Source organism: Python bivittatus, unplaced genomic scaffold, assembly GCF_059951505.1.
Source record: "Python bivittatus isolate LINGU-HERP-01145 unplaced genomic scaffold, Pbiv_v1 ctg000980_np1212, whole genome shotgun sequence".
Lineage (NCBI taxonomy): Eukaryota > Metazoa > Chordata > Lepidosauria > Squamata > Pythonidae > Python > Python bivittatus.
Window position 1 is genome coordinate 3,277,294 of NW_028277125.1, and position 19,988 is coordinate 3,297,281.

The 19,988-nt window shown below is 47.6% G+C and overlaps 2 protein-coding genes across 2 annotated transcripts; one reads left to right on the forward strand and one right to left on the reverse strand.

The window, feature by feature from the left end:
* Positions 1-99: 99 nt before the first annotated feature.
* On the reverse strand, positions 100-15,273 carry DRC9 (dynein regulatory complex subunit 9). The gene is made up of 10 exons (XM_007435804.3): positions 15,154-15,273; positions 13,182-13,335; positions 11,576-11,820; positions 10,322-10,450; positions 8,150-8,231; positions 6,748-6,909; positions 4,862-4,936; positions 3,602-3,733; positions 2,161-2,262; positions 100-973 (listed from the first exon to the last, which is right to left on the reverse strand). Exons 1-10 carry the CDS (start codon positions 15,186-15,188, stop codon positions 830-832), a joined length of 1,260 nt encoding a protein of 419 aa, XP_007435866.1. The 5' UTR covers positions 15,189-15,273; the 3' UTR covers positions 100-829.
* A 135-nt stretch (positions 15,274-15,408) lies between these two features.
* Positions 15,409-19,516, forward strand: RPL35A (ribosomal protein L35a). The gene is made up of 5 exons (XM_088132332.1): positions 15,409-15,510; positions 16,635-16,678; positions 17,796-17,948; positions 18,973-19,117; positions 19,458-19,516. Exons 2-5 carry the CDS (start codon positions 16,668-16,670, stop codon positions 19,479-19,481), a joined length of 333 nt encoding a protein of 110 aa, XP_087988458.1. The 5' UTR covers positions 15,409-15,510; positions 16,635-16,667; the 3' UTR covers positions 19,482-19,516.
* Positions 19,517-19,988: the final 472 nt, after the last annotated feature.

Genomic DNA, 19,988 nt, shown 5'->3' on the forward strand with positions numbered 1-19,988 from the left:
ATCTCGGTTTCTATCACAACTTTAAATCAGTTTTGCTATTACTAAGGGCTACAAAATAATTTTACAATAAAGCTGAAATCCTTTCCTTGGCATCCAACACTCATCTTTTCAAGGGGATTGTTAAATATATCTTGGTTTTACACAAAAGATAGCCGTGTAACATCACTTGGCTGTCTTCAGGGCAAATGCCCAGGTTGCTAAAGCCTTGGGAAACCCAAAGTTAATATCCAGTGGATTAATGGAAATGATCTGGTGCTGAATTCTTCATTCATGGTCTCCAAACAGAGGGTCAGTGGTCATCTGCTAGAGATACTCTAAGGACCCTATGCTGAGGAACCTCTATGGTTCCTTCCAACACTGTGCTTCTATGAATATTAGGATTGTACCTGTTACTCTTTAATTGAAGAAATACTTTTGACAGAAATTAAATGAAATGTATTCTGGGTGACATTTTTCTATAGATATTTCCAAGATTGTGGAAATCAGAGAGCATCAAGCTTCCTATACGTATGTTTTTCATTGCAGCTTCATTGAACTCTTTGAGAAAAACAAAATACAATATTTGCACCCTCTTTTAGAGTTACCAGTAGAAAGTCTGGACAAAGGCTTGTATTTATTAGGCGGCTCCCTATTCCCTTTCATAGCTAGAAAAACAGAGCCGCCAGCTTCAATGCCTCGGGATCAGTCCTCCCCAAATGAGAGAAGCAAGTGCTTAAACAGATAATGTGTCTAATTATTTCTAATCCCCTGGGCAAATACAAAGTTGCCCCCTTCCCCAATGCGCACAAGCTGAACGTGGCTGTGCTAGCAGAGACAGGCTCTCTCCCCATCACTTTTTCTTCTTGGGTCCGGGTTTCCCTTTGCCTTTCTTCCCCTTGTCTTTGCCCACCGGCTCTTCTTCCAGGAATTTTTTGAGGTTTTTGTAAGGACCGAGGAATTTGCGGACCATCATGCCTCTCCACCAGGCCTGCAGCTGAAAGAAGGACAAGAATCAGCGGAAACAGTTCCTGTCCCCTCGCAGCCGCCATGGGCAGCTTGGCACAGTGGACTCCTTTGAAAAATAGCTGCGCAAAAGTCCAGCCCCCTGCCGGGCTGGCGTCCAGCACCCTACAAACCACCTGCCTGCTGCAAGGCAGCCACAAGCTCCATGCCCACATTTGTGCCCAAGCTGCCAGCTCCAACCCATCTTCGCAACGTCCGTGGAAAGCTCAGAGCAGAGGCACTCCTGGAATTGACCCATCCGAGGAGGTCCTCCCGGGAACAGCTGCTTCCGCGAGGGGAAGAGGGCCAAGGCCTTTCCAGTGGGGCACCTGCGCCGCAGAAAAAGCTCCCTCCAGAAATGAGGCTGGCCGCCTTGCCAGGGACCTTCCAGAAGCTTTTAGAAACTCAGCTCTCCTGGAGGGATTTGGGAAACAATTGCAGTTGTTGCTACCTGGAGGTCTTTTTTCCCCCTAATATCAGGTATTATAACAACATCGTTGTTATGTATTGTGCTTTTCGTGTTTTGTTACGCTGTACAAGTTTTCTACTGTATTTTTGCGCATTGGAAGCCACCCCAAGTCCAGAAGAGTTGGACGCATCCAAATTTCTTCAGTAATAGAGGAAGCAGAGCTAGGATGGGCTTCTGCTCTCTCCCGCTGGGGGAGATGGGCGGCATACAAATTTAATAAATAAATACGTTTTCCATCAGGCAGATTCAAAGCTCTTGTCAGAATTTCTCTCTCTTCCTCCTCATTCCAATTTCTGCCACGCTAAGAACCGTTCTGTCTTGTTCTCTTTGGGGACAGCTGCAAAAATACCTTTTACTGACCTCTTCAGAAAAGTGAACATTTGTGCTTTAGGAAAGAAGAGATTACCCTATACAAGGTTGGAAACATTCCCCAAAGGCCGTAAAGCAGATGCAGGTCACTTGCAGCAGCAGATAAAGGCCCAGAGGCTGCCTTTGCACACTAATATTAATTTTTTGCGGCTTGGTTTGTACAAGCCCAGCCCATTAACCGGGGTCCGTTTATTGCAAGGACCTAGAAAACGGGTCCTTTCCCCGTCCAGGTCACGCATGTGCGTGTCCACCCTTGGGAGCGGGAGGTAAAGGGTTGCGGGGCAGGGGCGAGCGCTCTTCCCGGGGTGGCCCAGATTTGAAAAGCAGAAGCATCGTCTTACCCTCAGGATGCTCTTCATCTCCAGCGCATCTTGCTCAACCTTCTTCCTCGTGTTCTCCTTTTCCTTCCGGTCCTCGATTATCGCCTGCTCACATGCAAGGCACTGTAGAAAGCAAGTTCAGAGACGGGCTTTGAGACCCGAGGCTTCCTATCTTAACCGACACTTCACTCTCTATCTCTTGGTCCTTTGCTCTGCTGGGAGGGGAGGGCAGGAGGGTCTTTCTCTGTTTTTTCGCCAGTTTGAAAAGGCGATTGGAGCCCTTTGAATCCTGGGCCCGACACCACTTCTGGAGGCTTATGAAGGTCGTTCGGCGGCAAGACGCTATGTACAGAGGACCTCCCAGGGTCCCATGACCACCAAAAAAGGAGATTCGTATAACAAAAAAGGTGCTTTTTGTCTGCAAATTTCTTCGTGATCCTGACAATTAAAAAGTTCTTTTAACTTTGCATCTAGATACGCTGCCGTTGCAAGGAAGAGATGATCAAATGCCGCGCTATCTTTCAACCACATTTTGTCTTTCCTGGTGACAGACAACCAAGTTCATTGTGGTTTCTCATGCAACACTCTGACTAAAACACCGGAAGCTGCCCCACGACAATCTGGGCCAATGAAGAGCAAATCCGCCCAGATTGCCCTCTGAGATAATCTTGCCCACGGGGTTGAAAAATGCCTTCTCGCTAACCACCTCCATGCTCTGCGGAAGATGGGGCATGAGCAACACGCAAGCAGGTCCACTGCTTCCAGCTGCGAGACAAAAACAGACAAAAACCTCTGGTGCTCAGAGGAAGCTGTTTGTAGTTGCCCCATGGAGGGTCAGCGTTAAAAAAAGACGGCACTTCTGTCAAGGCAGCACTCCAAATTCAAGTGGCCTGTCTGTTGCTTGGTTTCTGTCTCAGCCACAAATTTCTGAGGTGGTTCTAGACAGACTCTCAGCTTCTTGTCCCCTTCCTGCGTTACGTGAGTTTGATAGCCAGGAAGCATTTGTAATGTCCACAAAGACGAGGAGAGTGAGGTGTCATCACACTCCCAATCACAGACTTGGACCTGGTTTATGAAATGGAGCCGGTCCGGGCAAGCTCAGGAGGGCATGTTCTGAAAAGCCTTCCTTGGGGTGGCCACAGGATGTGGTCAGAAAAGTCAGTATGGCAGCCGCGGCAATTCAGTCGAAGCTCCCCCATCTTCTCTGTCGCATATGCCACCCACATAAAAGAATAGGTCACGCCATCCTGGCCACCATCTTGACTTTTTTAACCACGCGCTGCAGACACCCCGCCCGCCTTTCCACCTGAGCCGCCTCCCCACTCACGCGCACCCACCCTTCTCCTTTGCTGAGCCGTCTGCAGGACCCAGTCCTGCTGCTCCGGACCACAGAAGGCGCTCCCCACCGCCCGCCTTCAAAGGGGGGGTTGCAGATGGGAACGGTGGACGCGCCCCTCCCTACCTGCTTGGCCAGTTCCTGCAGAGCGGCCTGATCTGCTGCTCGTGAGGACTTCAGGTTGTTGAGCGCCTGCTGCTGGGCCTCCGTGTCCTTTTCGTACTTGTCCATCCAGTACTCCAGCTTCTCTTCTATGCTCTGTGGGTAAGATGCGTGTGGTCACTTTGCACAGGGTTGCTCAACCTCAGCGTCTGGGAGTTGAAGTCCACCCATCTGAAAACGGCCAAGGTTGAGAAACACTGACTTGGCGTTTGCATTTCTCCCTCGGCGTCCCAGGATGTGGCTCTGGCTATGTTACAGGTGAGGATGCTTTGGGATTCTGAGAACATGAAGTGGCAGATGGACCATCCAGTTGGGGCAAAGGAGCAGAAACAGAGATACATGCCTTCACGCTCCCTCAAAAAAGCTCCCCTTTGACTTGCACACAAACACACGCTGTAGAACTTCGCTTTTTCCCACCTCCCAGACTCAAAACTGCTAAGGAGTCAACGCTGTGGTTTCTGCTGATGGCAAAAGACTGTGTGTTCCCTCCACCTCCACTGCTGCCGTCTCACCAGCTCCACTTCCTCCTTCCCCAACATGTCATTTCATACCAAGACTGCCAATTCATCCTTGCAGTGCAGACTACGTACCTTACTCCCAGATTACTGAGCAGTGGCCCTGCACGGTCGGGAATTCTGGGAGCTGAAACCCACCCATGGAAAGTGCCAGATTGGGCAAACTAGCCAAAACAACCACCAGAGCTTGCTCCTCTGCCCAACTGGCAGCAACTGACTGGTTCAACTCACGACTCAGCGAATGAAGTCAATTGTAGTACATTTCAAAATGGCAGCATTTAACAGCTGCAGGTATTTGTTCGTGCGCTGTGGTTTATCTACAAGAGTGATAGGAGGACAGGTTTGAAGCCTTTGAAAAAGGAGCATTTGGTGGAACTTAGGGATGTTTTGTACATGTTAACACTCTTTTTCAGATTCCTGAAATTTAAAATCAGGCTCAATGCAAAGATTTGTGTGTTTTCTGCATACGCACCAAGAGCCGTGTTTACAGGCTTCTCTAATCAAAGTGGGTTGTGACAAGTGCAGCAGAGCACCCACTGCTCTAAAAGGGAGGAAAGTCTAGCATATCCAGGCTTAATAAAGGTGAAAGATGGAAGACAGGGCTCTCCAGGAGTTGCATCACTACCCAAGAATCAGGTTGAGAAAAAAGAATCGCCTTTCTTGCAACAACTTTGAGATGAATGACATTAGAGTTGTAGCCATCACCAACCGTTTGCTGCTGCTTAAGGAAAGTCTCAATGTCCAGGTGGACTTTGATCTCTTGGTCCATTTCATTTCGCAGCTTCTGTAGTTGGGAAAAAAAAGTTGGCATCAAACTGGTGATCCCACACATCCTCTCCCACTTGGTACCATACTGGAGGGTGGATTTATGGCAAAGGGACAAGGTATCTTAAAAACAATATTATCCAAAGACACCATCATTCCACAATACCCTTGACCTCTTGATATGGTCAAGGAATTGAAGAGGGAAGGAAGGAAAGACCTTGAAATAAGCAATTCCTGTGGATGGTGGATTTGGGGCGAGTGCCCTAAGTAAGTGAGCTGGTAATAAGAGCAGAAAAGTAGAGGATGCATTAAAGAGTAAAGCAAAAGCCATCAGGAATCTTCATAATGCAAAAAAGATCTCAAGAACCTGCCATGCTCAAGAAGCTGAGTGGGATTAGTTTATGTCAGGCTACATCCGTAATCATCTCCCTGTATAATGGGGGGAAATCTATGGACTGCAATGTGGGACACAGGATTGGGTGACAACCACCCCTTACTCCCAGATTAAAACATTCGGAAGCAGCACTGGGCATAGGAGCACAGCTCTGTGGTAGAATCTCAGTACTGAGTGGAGGAATGTCCCTGATGTAGCCTCTGGTGTGTCTACTAAAAAGATCAAGTAGCAAGAAATGGAAAAGTCTGAGTGATATCCTAGAAGTAAGCCAACTCCAGACTTGATGGGCAGACGGACTTGGTAGCCCCTCCCTGAGCTGGCTGGAACTTGGCTGAAGCTTCCCAGACTGTAGAGCTGGCAGCACTAATAAGACATCTGACTTGATTTGGTTTTATTATGGTATTCTTATTTTGTGAAACAAGAGCCCCTTGTAGATTACAGTGGTAAAGACAATTAATTAATAAATAAAATTGTGCACGAAGTCCCAAGCTGATTGCCCTTGGACAAAATGAAGTTGCAATTCCTTCTCTACTCCCTTAGCTTAAACCCAATCATCTTTCTCCCACCCTTCCCACTGCTGAAGGGGAATCCTTCTTTGCACTTCTCAGGCTTGGTGTGAAGTGGCAGGCAATTACTGGCATTTTCAGCATTCCTGTCCTGGGAGTTCTAGCTCCCAGTATAAAGAGCTCTCTGCTAGGATGTCAAGGTTGGCCCTTGCTTGGATTGTAAGTTTCAAAGAAAAAAACTCCATCTGAACAGAGTCTTGCCTCCGAGACTTTTTTTCCCCGCAGCACAAGGGTTCAGCTTGTATGGAACCTTTCTAATCATTGGGTCCCTCTGGAACAGAAACTCAGCAGCTGGTTTCACACACTGCAGTAAACCATAATTTGGTTTGGTTGGTGCCAGAGCTCAGCTCACAGCTAGAAAATTCCAGCTTCTTATAGCCAAGAGCAGGAATGCAGAGAATGTAAACAAGCATCAGTCATCAGCAGCCACTACAGGAGAGACAAGAGGGAATCTTCAAAGAGGGTGGGGCAAAAGAGCAGGAAGCATTGAGAACTGACCATGGATAAATCCTGAATGACCACTGCTTAGAAACTCAACTATCTGTTAAGGTTGCCATCGACTGGAATACGATAATAAAGTTTGTCCTTGTCTCTGTGGGAACTTGACAGTTGCCTGCTTGCCCCGTTGTGTCAAATTGGCTACTAATAGAAATTCAATTGAGGTAAGAGCCGCATTTCTGTGTGAAGGGAACCCCTGTGGGATGGACATATGAGAGGAATGCTGGACAAAATCTGCTGAAGACGAAGCTTCAAATTTCCTCAGTCTGCTGGAACATCCCGTCAGTGGTCTTTTGCCAGCATCGTTGGGCCTACGTGTGCATGTCCCTCCCCCCCCCCAAGAATGGCCGCCTCCTCTAGCAAGGAAAACACCTCAATTTCATTTTGCAGATCATTCTCTGTCACAGAAGACTTCTTCTGCACTTGAGCTATCTGGAGCTCGGTATCCTTCTTGACATAGCGATTCTCCATGTCAGTTTTGGCCTTCATCTCCTGAAGCTGATCTTTGAGATAGGCAATCATCTCATTCCGGCTCTATGAAATAACCGGGGGGAGGAGGGCAATAAAAAGGAAAAAAAGGTTAGACAGGCTAGTCAGCTCTATCACTGGATGTGTCCATCCAGACTGGACTAGGTTCTGTTTGCTCTGCAAGAGGAATGGGAAAGCTTCCACTTCAGGGTTCCCTGCTGGACATCTGGGTCTTATTTTAAGAGGAGAACAACCTGAGTCAGGGCTGGGCCACTTTAAATAGGAGGAGGGCTCACAAATTCTCCAATGGGCAAATACTGTAATTCTAACTGATAAGACAGTTGTATAGGTGGTGTAATTTTCTTGGCAGTGAGCTGCCATTAACATCTGGAATTATTTAGGTCAGGTCTAGTTGCCCTCTTCAGACTGGCAGCGTCTGGGAATAGCTTTTGAGTGATGCTATTCAGGGTGGGGAAACATCAGACCTGTTAAGTATTCTTAAGTTTTAAAAAAGGAAACAGTCAAGATCAACTGTTACAACCTCCTAGCTTTTAAAGGCAACAGGCCCCAGACTACGCAGTAGAACTGAATGACCCATACAAACATTATGGAAGAACTGGTCCAACAGAGTAAAATAACTGCATGGGTTACAGCACGCAAATATATATATTTATATATATATATATATTCCCAGCAATATGTAATTGTGGAGGGGAAAAATGACGGGCTTACATCTCCAGCATATCTGCAACATTGGCACACTGGCGAAGGCTGATCTGTTTGCTTTGTAAAGTCACTTAAACCTCACTTCTGTAATTGGAATGAATGCATCGGGCTGCCTGGTTGACTTTTGGGCAAGCTTCTAATATGCAAAGTGGACAAGGAGAAGCTATTTTCCCCTTCCCAAAATACTAGAACCACCCAATGGAATCCTGCAAGAATCAGGACAGCCAAAAGGTAGCAATTTTTAATACAACCCATAATTCAACTCTGGAATTCACTGCCACAAGATGTGGGCTGACTACCAGCTTGGCTGGCTCCCGAAAAGGGTTGGAGCACTTCATGGAAGTCCTGAGGATCGGTGGCTGTCAGTCTTGATGGCATAGGACTGCCTCTGAAGGCCATCTGCTGGGAGACCAGTGGGCTGGCCACTGCTGGAACACATGGGCCAGGGATCTGATCTAGCAGGGCCCTGCTTATGTTCTTCTTTCACACCTTAGACCATTCCAATAGCCTAAGGGATGAGTAGTTTTACTTAATCAACAGGAAAAGCCAGGCTTGAAAAAAGACCTGTTTCCAGGCTTACCTGGACCTCGTAATCCTTCTCCTTCTTGACCTCACTGAGCTGTTTCTGGAGACTCTTTATCTTCTTCCTTCCCATTTCTTCCCTGTAAGTTGGGGGGAGTGGGGGTTGAGAAAGAGGAAAGCGCTTTTTTAAAGCTGTTGGCAAGAAAAGTAACTTCCCAGGAGGCGGCCAAAGTTCAAGAAAAGAACACTTGTCATTTGCTAGCTGCCCCACTTCTCTGCCCCCATTCAATGTTAGAAGAGTTATTGTCCTGGGCTCCTAAAGCCTTCCTGAGGGATGAATCACCTGCCTTCATAGTACTCTGAGTTTCCAAATATACCAGCAGGGCATCAGTAAGGGAAGTACTCTGAAAATCCACTTCAGGGAAATACCTTTACTAGGTCAAAAATACAGACATGTTATGAGCTGGGATGGGGGTGGTCGAAAACCTCTTTCTTCCACTTCTCTCCAGTGAGAGAGTCTTCTGATCCAGCCAAGTCTGACTGCAGGGTGGTTTCAGCCCTCCTACCAAGAGTTACTCCAACCATCCCAGGCGAAACAACACCGAAGGTGCCCTGGTCTTCCTGTCCAGAGACCAGACGAGCAGAGCTTGGCAGTTCTGAAACGCAAAGGGCAACTGCCATCTTGCATGTAGGGAAGGTTTTCAGGGGAAGTTCCTTTATTAAACTAGCAAATCCACATCTCTCGATTTAAAACAGTTACTTGGGAAAAGGAAATACAGAGGGGCGGGGGAGTGGCAATTTTTCACACACACAATGCCAAATAAATACAGTCAACCTAGCTAAAATACACTAATTAGCTCCTTGAACAAGCCCTTGGATTTCAGCACAGGTTCAACATTGATTGCAGAGAACATGCTTGGCAAGAGATTCCCTGGGATTCCTGGGTGAATGTTGTTAGGAAGGCCCTCCTTGCCCCTTCCTTGTAAGCACCACTTTATGGCTTTATAAAGCACACAGAATAAGAGAAAAACAGCCTCTGTTTCTTTGGCCAATCAAGAAAAATGCTCCCTCTCTCATGTCATGCCACGAAATCAGAAAACTACCTGGCAGCTGAACCCTTCTTCCTATCAACGTGTGGTTGAATCATCAAGGGGCTAGCTAGTTTTAATTAGGGGTGCCATTCTATTAAAAGGGTTATACAGGAGAAGCTTTGGAGGAAATAAAAGGATTTCCATCCACTCAGGCCTCTTAGCAGGGGGTCAATCAGGGAGCATTCTTACACCCTGTCAAAAATTAAGGTGTTTCAAAGAAACATTAACAGAAGGCAAGGAAGAGTATGTGAAGTATGAGGCCTGCCTGGTTATCAGGTGGAATGCAGGAAGAGCTGCAGGCCCTGATTCAGCTCCACCTGCAATTCTCTGCAGAGCTGGCCCCAAAGCAGACCAAACAGGGCTTGTTCTGCCATTTCTGAAAACAGAAAATCCAGAATGTATCGGAACCCATTTCCCCACAGAGCACTAGACTATGATTGTCCCACAAATAAAAAGTAGGAAACTCTCACCTTTCTATCGCTTGTGGGCCCCCATTTCACTGTTTCGCAGAGCAAACGTAGGAAAAAAATAATAAGCATCCCTGAAACTAAGGAACCCAGCCTGAGCGTGGCTTTCCCAGCCGTGTATTCATGGCAACTGCTGCATCGCATGGCACACAGCTCTGGGCTGAAGCTCGCAGGAGTTGATAGGAGAAGCCATGGCTTTTATCACAATGTACAAAGTGGTCCACGTGCTACTCGTTTCAAGCCAGAAACAAGTATGTGTTGCAAAACCTTGTTCTGGGATCAGAACAAAAGCCACCGCTCAGAATCTTGAAATGGAGCATTCTAACCTAAAAGGGATCATTGCGAGTATTCTCTGAATTTGAAACAAAAGTGCCTGGAAAAGTGGTATAAAACTCTAGAGCAACCCTGAATTTTGTCCCAATGGAATACAGCCAACTTGACCAATCCAGTGGAAGGTTTTAAGCAGGAAAATTTTGTTTCAAGCAAAGCAAAGCACGTTTCCCCTTTGATGCACGCACACCCACGCACGCACACACACACACCCCTCCATGTTTTGACCTGTCCTCTTGGATTCAAATGAATTGCAGATCATGTCTCCAAGAGAGACCCCTGCCAAAGAAACAATCAGAGCAATCAGATTCAGGACAGCTCCTCCAAGATGAAAGTAATGACCTGAGGACCAGGCTCTGAAGGTTATTTTTCTTCTCATCTTCCAGATTCACAGCTAACTGTAAGGTGCGGAAGGTCCTCAGCATCTGCATTTCATCCATGGTGTCTTCCATCACGTTGCTCGAGTATTGCCTGTCAGGAGAAGACAGGAACTGGTCAGCTCAGTGGCCAAGCAGAAAGGGGGAGAGGACCTTTCCAGCCACTGGCAGGCCCATGGATCTCCTTGCAGGCCATGCCTTCAGCAAAGAACCCCCTGATGGCCCTCCAAGGACAAGCCCCAAGGAGTGTCCAGGCCTCCAGTCCTGCAGGAATGTTCCTAAGAGCCCCATCACCCTTGACGGAAAGCACAATCCAGACAAAAGCACCTCAGCGACATTCTTTTTCTGGGAGTCGCACTTTTCAAGCAGCGCGTAAGCCCTCAAAACACAGGTTGTAGGATTGGATTTGCACAACGTATCAGAGTACGTCGCAATAGGCTGGGCAATTTGTGATTCAGGGTGTTATGGAAACCACTCCTTCTCTTAACGTGTGAACCAGGGCATCGGGTTAAGCCATTATATAATGTATTGGTTTGGCCACAAGATATTAAGTGAACACAGTAGCTCTTCTGCTTGAGTGGGATGCATGAACTCAACCTGTGGATGTTCCCCTCCTGGGGAAGGTTGAATCTGCTGTTGACTTTATCCCTCTTTGTGGGCATTCCAGATGCCTCTGGCTGCCGCTGATGGAAACAGGATGTTGGATTCTGTGTCAGTCGGCTTGATCCAGCAAGCCTCTTTTTATGATGGAGAAGTATGATCTCTGTCATATCTGCTACAATTAAATATCTAAAGATCTCTGGGATGCAGACAAACCAGCATATCCTGTTGTAACTTTCTTGGGAACACCTGAACTGGTCAGTGCAGGAAGCAGGATGCTGGGCCTCTGGCCTGATCCAGCAGAGGTGCTCTTCTGTCCAAACCAGCTGCTCCAGCCTGGAACCTTCCAGAACAAACTCCCATCACCGTCCAGCAGGAAGCAGTGGGAGGAGCAATGGGAAATTCAAGGATAGGAAGCAGAACGAAAATGGCAAAAACGGGGATGCACAAGCAGCCATCCAAGGTTCATTTGTAAACCAGGGTTTATACTCAGCAGTAACCCTTCCATATGGCAATATAAGGCAATGATAGCTCAGGAAGGGGGTCTGGGGCTGGCAGAGGAGGAGAGGGAACAAGAGGACCCAGTCCACCAGGAGATTCCTGGAATCACATATCCCACCTGTCAGCTTGAATCTTCTTGAGGACATCTGTGGACAAAACACTCTCCTTTGTAGCCATGGTGAAAAGGTGGTTAGCCCTCTTCAGGTCAGTGCTGGTCTCCACCAGTTGCTGCCGTTCTGCTATTTTGCCAAACTCAGTGGGAGCCTTGGCCTGGCCCTCTGCTCTTGTGTCCATGAGGTTCCTGTACTTCTTGCTCAGCTCCCTCTGGTTCTCAAGAATGTCCTGGATCCCTTGTTCGTCAAGCTGAAGAGGGGCCAAAGAGAGAGACGTGAAAAAGATCCCAAAAGGGGTTGGAGGAACACGCCCTGTGGAACGACAACCATATGTAAGTAGCCAGGAGGGCACGGTACTTTATCAAGGAGCTCAATAGAATCCTGGCCATCTCTGAAATTCTTCCCCACTATTCTTTCTCTTCACACTGGGCCCTGACATCTTACTATTGACTCTAACCCCCCTCCTGTCAAGAGATGTGTAGACCCCCTTCATCCCCGTCTGCCTAGTACAGTCTAGGAAAAGAGAGGTGTGTTGACTATTCTCCTAAACACTAAGAGTGAAGGCCAAACACAATTCCAGGACTTTAGAAGTCAACACTGTCCCCTTAAATTTTGCACCTGGCTACCTTTAAGCAACTGGCTACCAGCCAGGATCTTTCAGCTGAGGGATCACAGGATCCCTGTCCCTTGCATTAAACAGCCTGGGGGATAATATATAATTGGCAATACTCTAGATGTTGAAAAATGGTCCTCCAGCTCCACCTTCTGGACTTGGCCTGACAGGACGAGAACCCTGTAAACAAATGCCCCAAAGCTCAATCCTGCCAGGTGTTCCAGAAGGTTACCATGGCTGATGGTATCAAAAGCCACTGAGATGTTCTAGAAGGAGCAGGACTCAGTTCCTGAGTATAGGTCATCTATGAGGGTGATCAAACCAGCTTCAACGTGTACTATATTTCAGCCAAATGCCTCACTAAAATGGATCCAGAAAATCAATTTCATTCTGAGGCAGCTGAAGCTGTGAGGCCACCAACATCTCAATCCCCTTTTCCAAAAATGGAACATTAGAGATGTTCCAATTCTAATGTTATAAAATTAATCAATTAATGCTCTACTATTAGAGAGAGATAATTGCACCCGTCTCCTGGATTCTTCAATCTGGATTCTGTTGCAGAGGACGTGACATCCTGACCTCCTGGCTGAAATCTCCCAGGGCAAGAGGCCTGAGTATTTGCCACTGAGATCCCCACAGCTACTTCAGGAAGAGGGACTATTTGCAACAAGGTGGAGGGAACACTCCCAGTGTCCCTGCTGTCCCGGCCACAGCAGCAAACAGAGAAAATTGGCAGACTGTTGGATGGAGCTTTTGGTCAGCAGGATGGAAGTCCTATCCACCACAGGCCTTCCCCTCCCCGCCCCCCACTTCCCTGGCCTGGCGTACCGCACAGGAACCTGGCACACAAGGTTGGTAGATGATTGTGCCCCTTTTCCCAGCCAGATCTCCATTAGACTTGCCAGGTCATGCCTTCATCCGTGATGAAATCCTGAATAACAGATGTTTCCTTCCAAACATCCATCAGTCATCCTTTCACAATGTGGCGCTGCACTTACATCCCCAACGTCTTTCCTTCCCTCGTAGGAAGCAGGCATGATGTAGCCCAGGATGGTCAGCTGGTCAGTGCAGTCCTCGAGGAGAGCGGAAAGCCGAATGGTGTCCAGAGGGAGGAGCTTGGGTGATGTGTTCTTGATCCAGGACGATGACTCCCTAGCCCAAAGAAAGAGCAGGCTGTGCTTAGAGAGCCGAGAAGATGGAAAGCGGGCGTCCATCATCGTCATCATTATCATAATTGTTTCTATTTATACAGCCTTCCATCTCCCCAGTTGGGGCTCTGGGTGGTGAACATAAAAGTAAAAACCAAAAGAAACAAAATAAATGCAATCAAGGCCAGAACTGAAAAATTATCAAATGATTCAAAGTGCAAATTGTGCAAAAAAGCAGAAGAAACACTAGATCATATACTCAGCTTGTGCAAGAAGATCGCGCAAACTGTCTATAAACAACAATATAACAGTCGCCAAAATGATTCACTGGAATATCTGTAAAAATTATCATCTGCCAGTAATGAAAAGTTGGTGGGAACATATAGCTGAAAAAGTAGTCGAAAATGAGCAGATTAAAATATGGTGGGATTTCCAAATACAAACTGATAAAGTTCTGGCGCATAACACACCAGATTTAATTGTGGCTGAAAAGAAGAAAGTGTGGATCATTGATGTGGCAATACCAGGGGAAAGTACAATAGAAGCAAAGAATTGGAGAAGATCATAAACTATCAAGATCTGAAAACTGAAGTTGAAAGGTTGTGGCATAAACTGGCCGTGGTGGGCCCAGTAGTTATCAGCACACTGGGGGCCGTACCAGAAAGCCTTGGATGGTACTTAGAAAATCTGCACACTGACAACATTTCCATCTGTCAGTTACCAAGGGCTGCCCTGCTTGGATCTGCACAGATGCTATGCCGATACATTACTACAATGTTTCTCAACCTTGGCGACTTGCCGAGGTGTGGACTTCAACTCCCAGAATTCCCCAGCCAGCCATGCTGGCTGGGGAATTCTGGGAGTTGAAGTCCACACCTCGGCAAGTCGCCAAGGTTGAAAAACGTTGCTTTACAACATCCTAGGTTCTTGAGAAGAACTCAATGCAAATGGCCAACACCAGCTAAAGAACTGGCAGCTGTGATTTCACGTTGCGGTGTATATACTACTACTACTACTACTACTACTACTCCTGTGAGATGAAAGGCAACGTCTGCTTCGGGTCAAGCTCCACTCCGTATTTATTCATTCCCCAGGAGAGCTTCTGTGCCACCTCAGTCGCTGCTAAGCAGCTCGAATGCAACAACACGCAAACACGTTAACAACGAACAGACCAGCCATGGGAAATGATCAGTGTTTCAAGGATAAGCACAGACCACACTTGTAACCCTGTAACTGCAAAACCGGGCTCCTGTATGGCATCAAACGAGGAAAAGTGATCCTTCTCGCCCCAGTTTGCCATGTTTTTAAAAGCTCCTGGAATGTTACAAAGGAGGGTGTGCCACAGGAGGGAAGCAGTCACTGGCTTTTTTTTTTTTTAATTCCCAGGGCTTCCTACAGCCCTGGGATCTCCTGGTGGTCTCCCATCGGATCCCAGATCAGATCCTGTGCTAGCTTTTTGAGATCAGCCAAGGGCTGCCCCTTGGCCTAAAGCTTCACGTTGCACCAGCTGTGGCTGTTGATTTTGTGCACTGCTTAGAGTAGCCTTGACTGAAGCGGTTTACAAATTCATGAATCAAATAACTAAATACGTTTTCCTTGGCAACAACGTGGAAGCGGTCTGCCACAGCCGCCTCCTTGGAAGTTTTTCCGCCTAGCTTGGGATCGCCTGGTGGTCTCCCATCCAAGGACCAACCCTCTTTCGCCCGGAAAGGGTCAGCGAGGGGCCGCCACTTAGCTTGGGCGAAAGGCCGCTCCCGACCTAGCCAGGAGCTCTGCGGGACGCCGAGGCCGCGCGCTGCTTCGGGGATTTGGGAGAGCTCACCCGACGGACAGCCGCAGGAAAGAGGGGGTCGCCATGGTTACCCGAAAGCTTCCGAAGGGGGCCTGACTGAGAATTGGGCGGCTAAGCAAACTCTTGTAATTTTTCGGACTGCCTTTTAAGGCCTCCTAGTATCCCTGGGCGTGCGAGAGCAGGAAAAAAAAATGGCTCAAACAAAAGCTAACAAATAACAAAGCGAGGCGCCTTCGGGAAGCGCTACGGCCTCAGCACTTTCTGAGAGGCAAATGCGGAGGCCGCCCATGAGGGACCGGCGGGGGCCTTCTCGAGTCCCTATCCCAGCGTGCCCCACGGCCGCCCTCCCTTTCTTTCTTGCCGCCATTTTGGGCCGGTGCTGCGGAGGTGAGAGTTGGAGCGGCGGCCGGTTGGCGGGGAAGGGCGAGGAAGAACGGCCGCGGGAGCGGGCAGAAGGGCCGGCCGGTGGGAACAGGCGGGTCTGGCGGCGGACAGAGCCAGGATGGCTCGGATGCGGGCTGGATGCCGGCTGAGCCCGGCCTGCGCTGGAGCCGCAAGACCCGCTCTAGGAGTGCGCGAGGACTCTCGTTGCCGCTGCCCTCTGGGGAGGGGAGGCGAGGCGAGGCCGGGCTGCGGGGCTCTCAGAGGCCCTGGGGCGGGCTGGCCGGGGGTCCCTTTCGCAGCCTTGGTAAGACAGGAGCCCCGCTCCGCTAATACCTTGTCCTCAAAGATATCCTGCCTCTGGAGGCGGAGGCTCCATTTATCTGCCGTGCTTAGTAGCCACGAACCAAGTACACGCTTAGGTGGGCTCTTACCTGGCAGAGCTGACGAAGACGCCTGCCTGGGACTCGGGAAAGCGGTTGCTGATCAGTGGGCTTGTAAAAGACAGAGAGGAGCCCAGTGCACGCGAATCATCAGCTCAGACTCTGATCCACACAAGCAAACCCCGTGGCTACCCTGGTGGCTATTTTTTTTTAAGCGTCACAGAAATCTGCAAGGTAGAATTCTGCAGAACACGGAGTTAATTTCTAGATTACAGGGTCTTCCCGCAACTTGATTTCTGTAGAGGAGTGGGATGGACCACCAGCGGGAGATCCCGAGCAGTTCTTCCAAAGATGACTGGATTTGGGGAAGGCTGATGGAGACCGGGAGACGAAGCCCTTCTCAGGGGTTCAGGCTCAGCGTTTAATGAACGTGCAGAGAGAGAGCAAGGTTGAGCCAAACGGCGCTCTGTTCCCCTGCTTGCATGTCCTGTTCCCTCGACAGGGTGATGCACATAAGCTGGCTTATTAATGGTGGATGTTAAGGGGATGTGGGAGAGTGCATTTAGACCATGAATGAGGCCTTTTCTAGATAGAGAGAAAGATCTTGGGCGAATCAGTGCTTTTTATTACAGTAGGAAAAAGCACCAGACGGATTGCAGTATCAGTCACGCCCTTACCAAGTTTATTAAGCTGATGCTGGCCACTGTGTATCTCCCTAATAGTTTCCTGTTTCTCCTCCTCCTGTAGGCCTGCTGGAGACAGGACTTCTGAGGCAACACCATGACGGGCAGGTAGGACGCTCCCAAGAACGGTGCCCCTTCCTCTGCTTCGTTCAGGCTGTTGCATCTTGCTTTATTATGCATCTCCCACATCCATTCTAGTTACGATTAGGTTGCCTTAGGAATGTCATTGAGCCCCCTCACTAGAGTAATCAGAAACTAAAAAAAGAAACAAAAGTTTTCCATTGCCATTATGATTAGTATTGCCTACATTGTCTACGTCTCTTACGCCAGGGTTCCTCAACCTTGGCGACTTTAAGACGGGTGGACTTCAGCTCCCAGAATTGGGGGAAGTTTGCAGAGTCCCTTTAATCAGGTCAACCAATGACCTGGTGGCTGCATTAGTACTAATCTTGATTAGTATTTGGTGGTGTGTGAATCCAGCCCACTTGTTCTCTTAGGGTTCAGTGTGTTGTGACAGTGGGCTTGTTTGGTAACAGTTAAGCTTGTTAAGCAAACCCAGTTCTATTTTAACCTTCTTGTTCCTCTGCAAACTGGGAATAAAATCAGCTTTGGGCTGTGATGACAGTGGAACAACAAACCAAGAGATAAATTTGCTGGCAATGGGAATTCTTCTGTTTAGTTTGCCCCCTCTGCTGAGGGAAGGGACCGTTACCTGGGCTTTTTCGTCAAATTTAAAACACAGCCCGTGTATCTTATATCTCCTATCTCATATCGATGAATTGTGATTGTGGGGCTGAAAAACAAACTATCCAACATATAGTGACAGAGTGCCAAAACAGAGCCTATAATGGAGATTTTGTTGACTTCTTGGCTGTGACAAATGAAGTAAAAAATTGTATTTGTACTCTAGACATATGTTTATAATTTTATAATTTGTATTTTATCTCTTGTTTTTTTTTATTTTACTGAATTGCGATGTGAATGTGCCATACGATAAATAAATAAATCTCATATGGAATGGGTTCACACGTTATGCTAAGCCATTTTTTAAAAATTACGAATGCTGAATGAGCTGCACTACATATTAAGGCAAAATCTGGGCCTGCTGCCGCTTGGTGCAGTATGTGAACCCAGCAGCCAGTGGGCATCTGCCCCTCAGCTCTGCATTGTTTTGCAGGGGGCAGCCATGGCTGGAGTGTAACTGTGTGGGTGCTTCGTTCCCCAGGTTGTGGTGCAAGGCTACTTTTGCTGGCTACAAACGAGGCCTCCGAAACCAGAGGGAGCACACTGCTCTGCTGAAAGTTGAGGGGGTTTATTCCCGCAACGAGACAGAATTCTACTTGGGTAAAAAATGTGCCTACGTGTACAAGGCAAAAAAGTGAGTGCCTGATGACAGTTTCATACTCCCATCTTTTTTTGGCGCAGTCCTTGTGATGTTGATGAATGCCTTGTCTCATTAAAGGCTTGGGCTTGGTGCTCAAAGAGGTTCAGCAGTTCAGTATGCGGTGCTGTTGCCATTAAGCACGGGGTGGTAGAGGTGGGGATGAAAGAAGGAAGGTCTTGTGGGTTTGTTTGTTACATGGGTATGTTGTGTGTTGTGGGTCCTTCTGGATGGTCACTAATACTTAGCGTAATGCTTTTCCTAGTGGTGGGACAGCGGGTAAATGTTTGCCTGCAGAAGGCTCAGTCAGGCATTTCTATTGAATGAGTTGAACTGATGGGAGGAAGCGGCTGTCTGCCTCTGAGCCAGGGAAGCAGTGGCTGAGGGAGGTAGGCAGGTAATGGCCTTCGACCTTTTGGTAAGGCGAAAAATGCAGAAGGTGCTTTGATTATTCCTAAGATTCTTGGGGAAAGAACCAGGTGATGTTCAGATGACATGCTAGACTTGTTAGACAGTGGGAATGTACCTGCTGCAATCAGATTGGAAGCTCCTGGTCTGAAGTTAGTCCTTTGGTTCTTAGCGGTCTGAGTTTTTTCTCCTATTGATGCAGTTCTTGGTGCAGGCTGCAGTTGAGGCAGAGAGTTAATTTCTGTATCTCATTCATACAGTTCTAATAACCTGCAGTGTAGATCCTGTATTTGGCAGAATATCTTAATGCTTGCTCCTACCAAAGCCTCATGGCAATTGTAGTATGGCAGAGCTCAACAACTAGGGCTCCGTGTGGAAGAGGTGCTATGAAAAATGCAGGAGCACAATAGTTCCTTAAAGCACTTGTGTAATTCATCAGGCTTCCACATGTCCCTGAAAAAAGACAGGCTGCTTTGAGGAACCTCATTAAAGCTGAATTATCTGCACCTGTAATATATACCCAATTGAAATATGCTGTTTCAGAGAGCTTATATAGTTGGTCTGGCTGTGGGAATTACCAGGGTTTAACAGAATGTCTCTTTATATTTGTCAGCAACACAGTGACTCCTGGGGGCAAGCCCAATAGGACCAGAGTCATCTGGGGGAAGGTGACCCGTGCCCACGGAAACAGTGGCATGGTGCGAGCAAAGTTCCGCTCTAACCTGCCCGCCAAAGCCATTGGACACCGGATCAGAGTGGTAAGGATGGGAGCTCCTTGCTCCCTTAGCCAGGGGTTGACTAGGGTTTTGAAATCTGCTTCGAGGGTTTTTAAAAATAAATGCAAAGATAGTGTATCTGTGTTTTTTTTTTTAAATTCAGTCCAAGGGAACAGAGAATTAGCTTTTCTGCATAATCTGTTTGGCATATACGTAATTCAGCCGGCAGTTTCCCTTGGCTGCAGAGGGGCCACAGTTTAGGATGGTGAAATGGGCGGCGGAGGCGGGTTGGGGCAGTAGTAGGAGAAGAGATGCAGAAAATTTGTTACAAGAAGCTTCTGCTTCTGTCTACCTCTCGTAAGCTTTTTTTTTCTTTTCACAGATGCTGTATCCATCCAGAATCTAAATATAGACCGCAAATAAAATTCAAAGTATATTTCACTTTTGTATACTTAATCTTGTCTTGCCTTTTACTTTCTGTCTGTGCAGCTCAGACATCATGAGTGATTTGTCCTTTAGGTGGCAGAGGGCTATTTATTGCTAACAGAAACATTACAATAAAGCAGTGTTCCATGTTAATTGCATCTTTCTCCTAGAGTTTTACATCTACTCAAACAGTTTTCCGTCATATGTGGATAGAATAAGTTATTCAGCTTGTTTATCTTAGAAACTGCTCTCAGTTTATTTGAATCATAGAACTGTAGGGTTGGAAAGGACAATTACCATCTTATTCAACCTGGCACCATGTGCAGAGAAAACATTTAACTGTTTGGATTAGAGAGGATGACGTGGCATAAATCCAAAATGAATCCTTGCATTTGTGACACGTGCCCACCTGTTGATTCCTCTGTCATCCGGCACTGGGCCGCTGGGGAGTACGTTCTTCATGTTTAGCGCCAAACTAGCTCTGGAA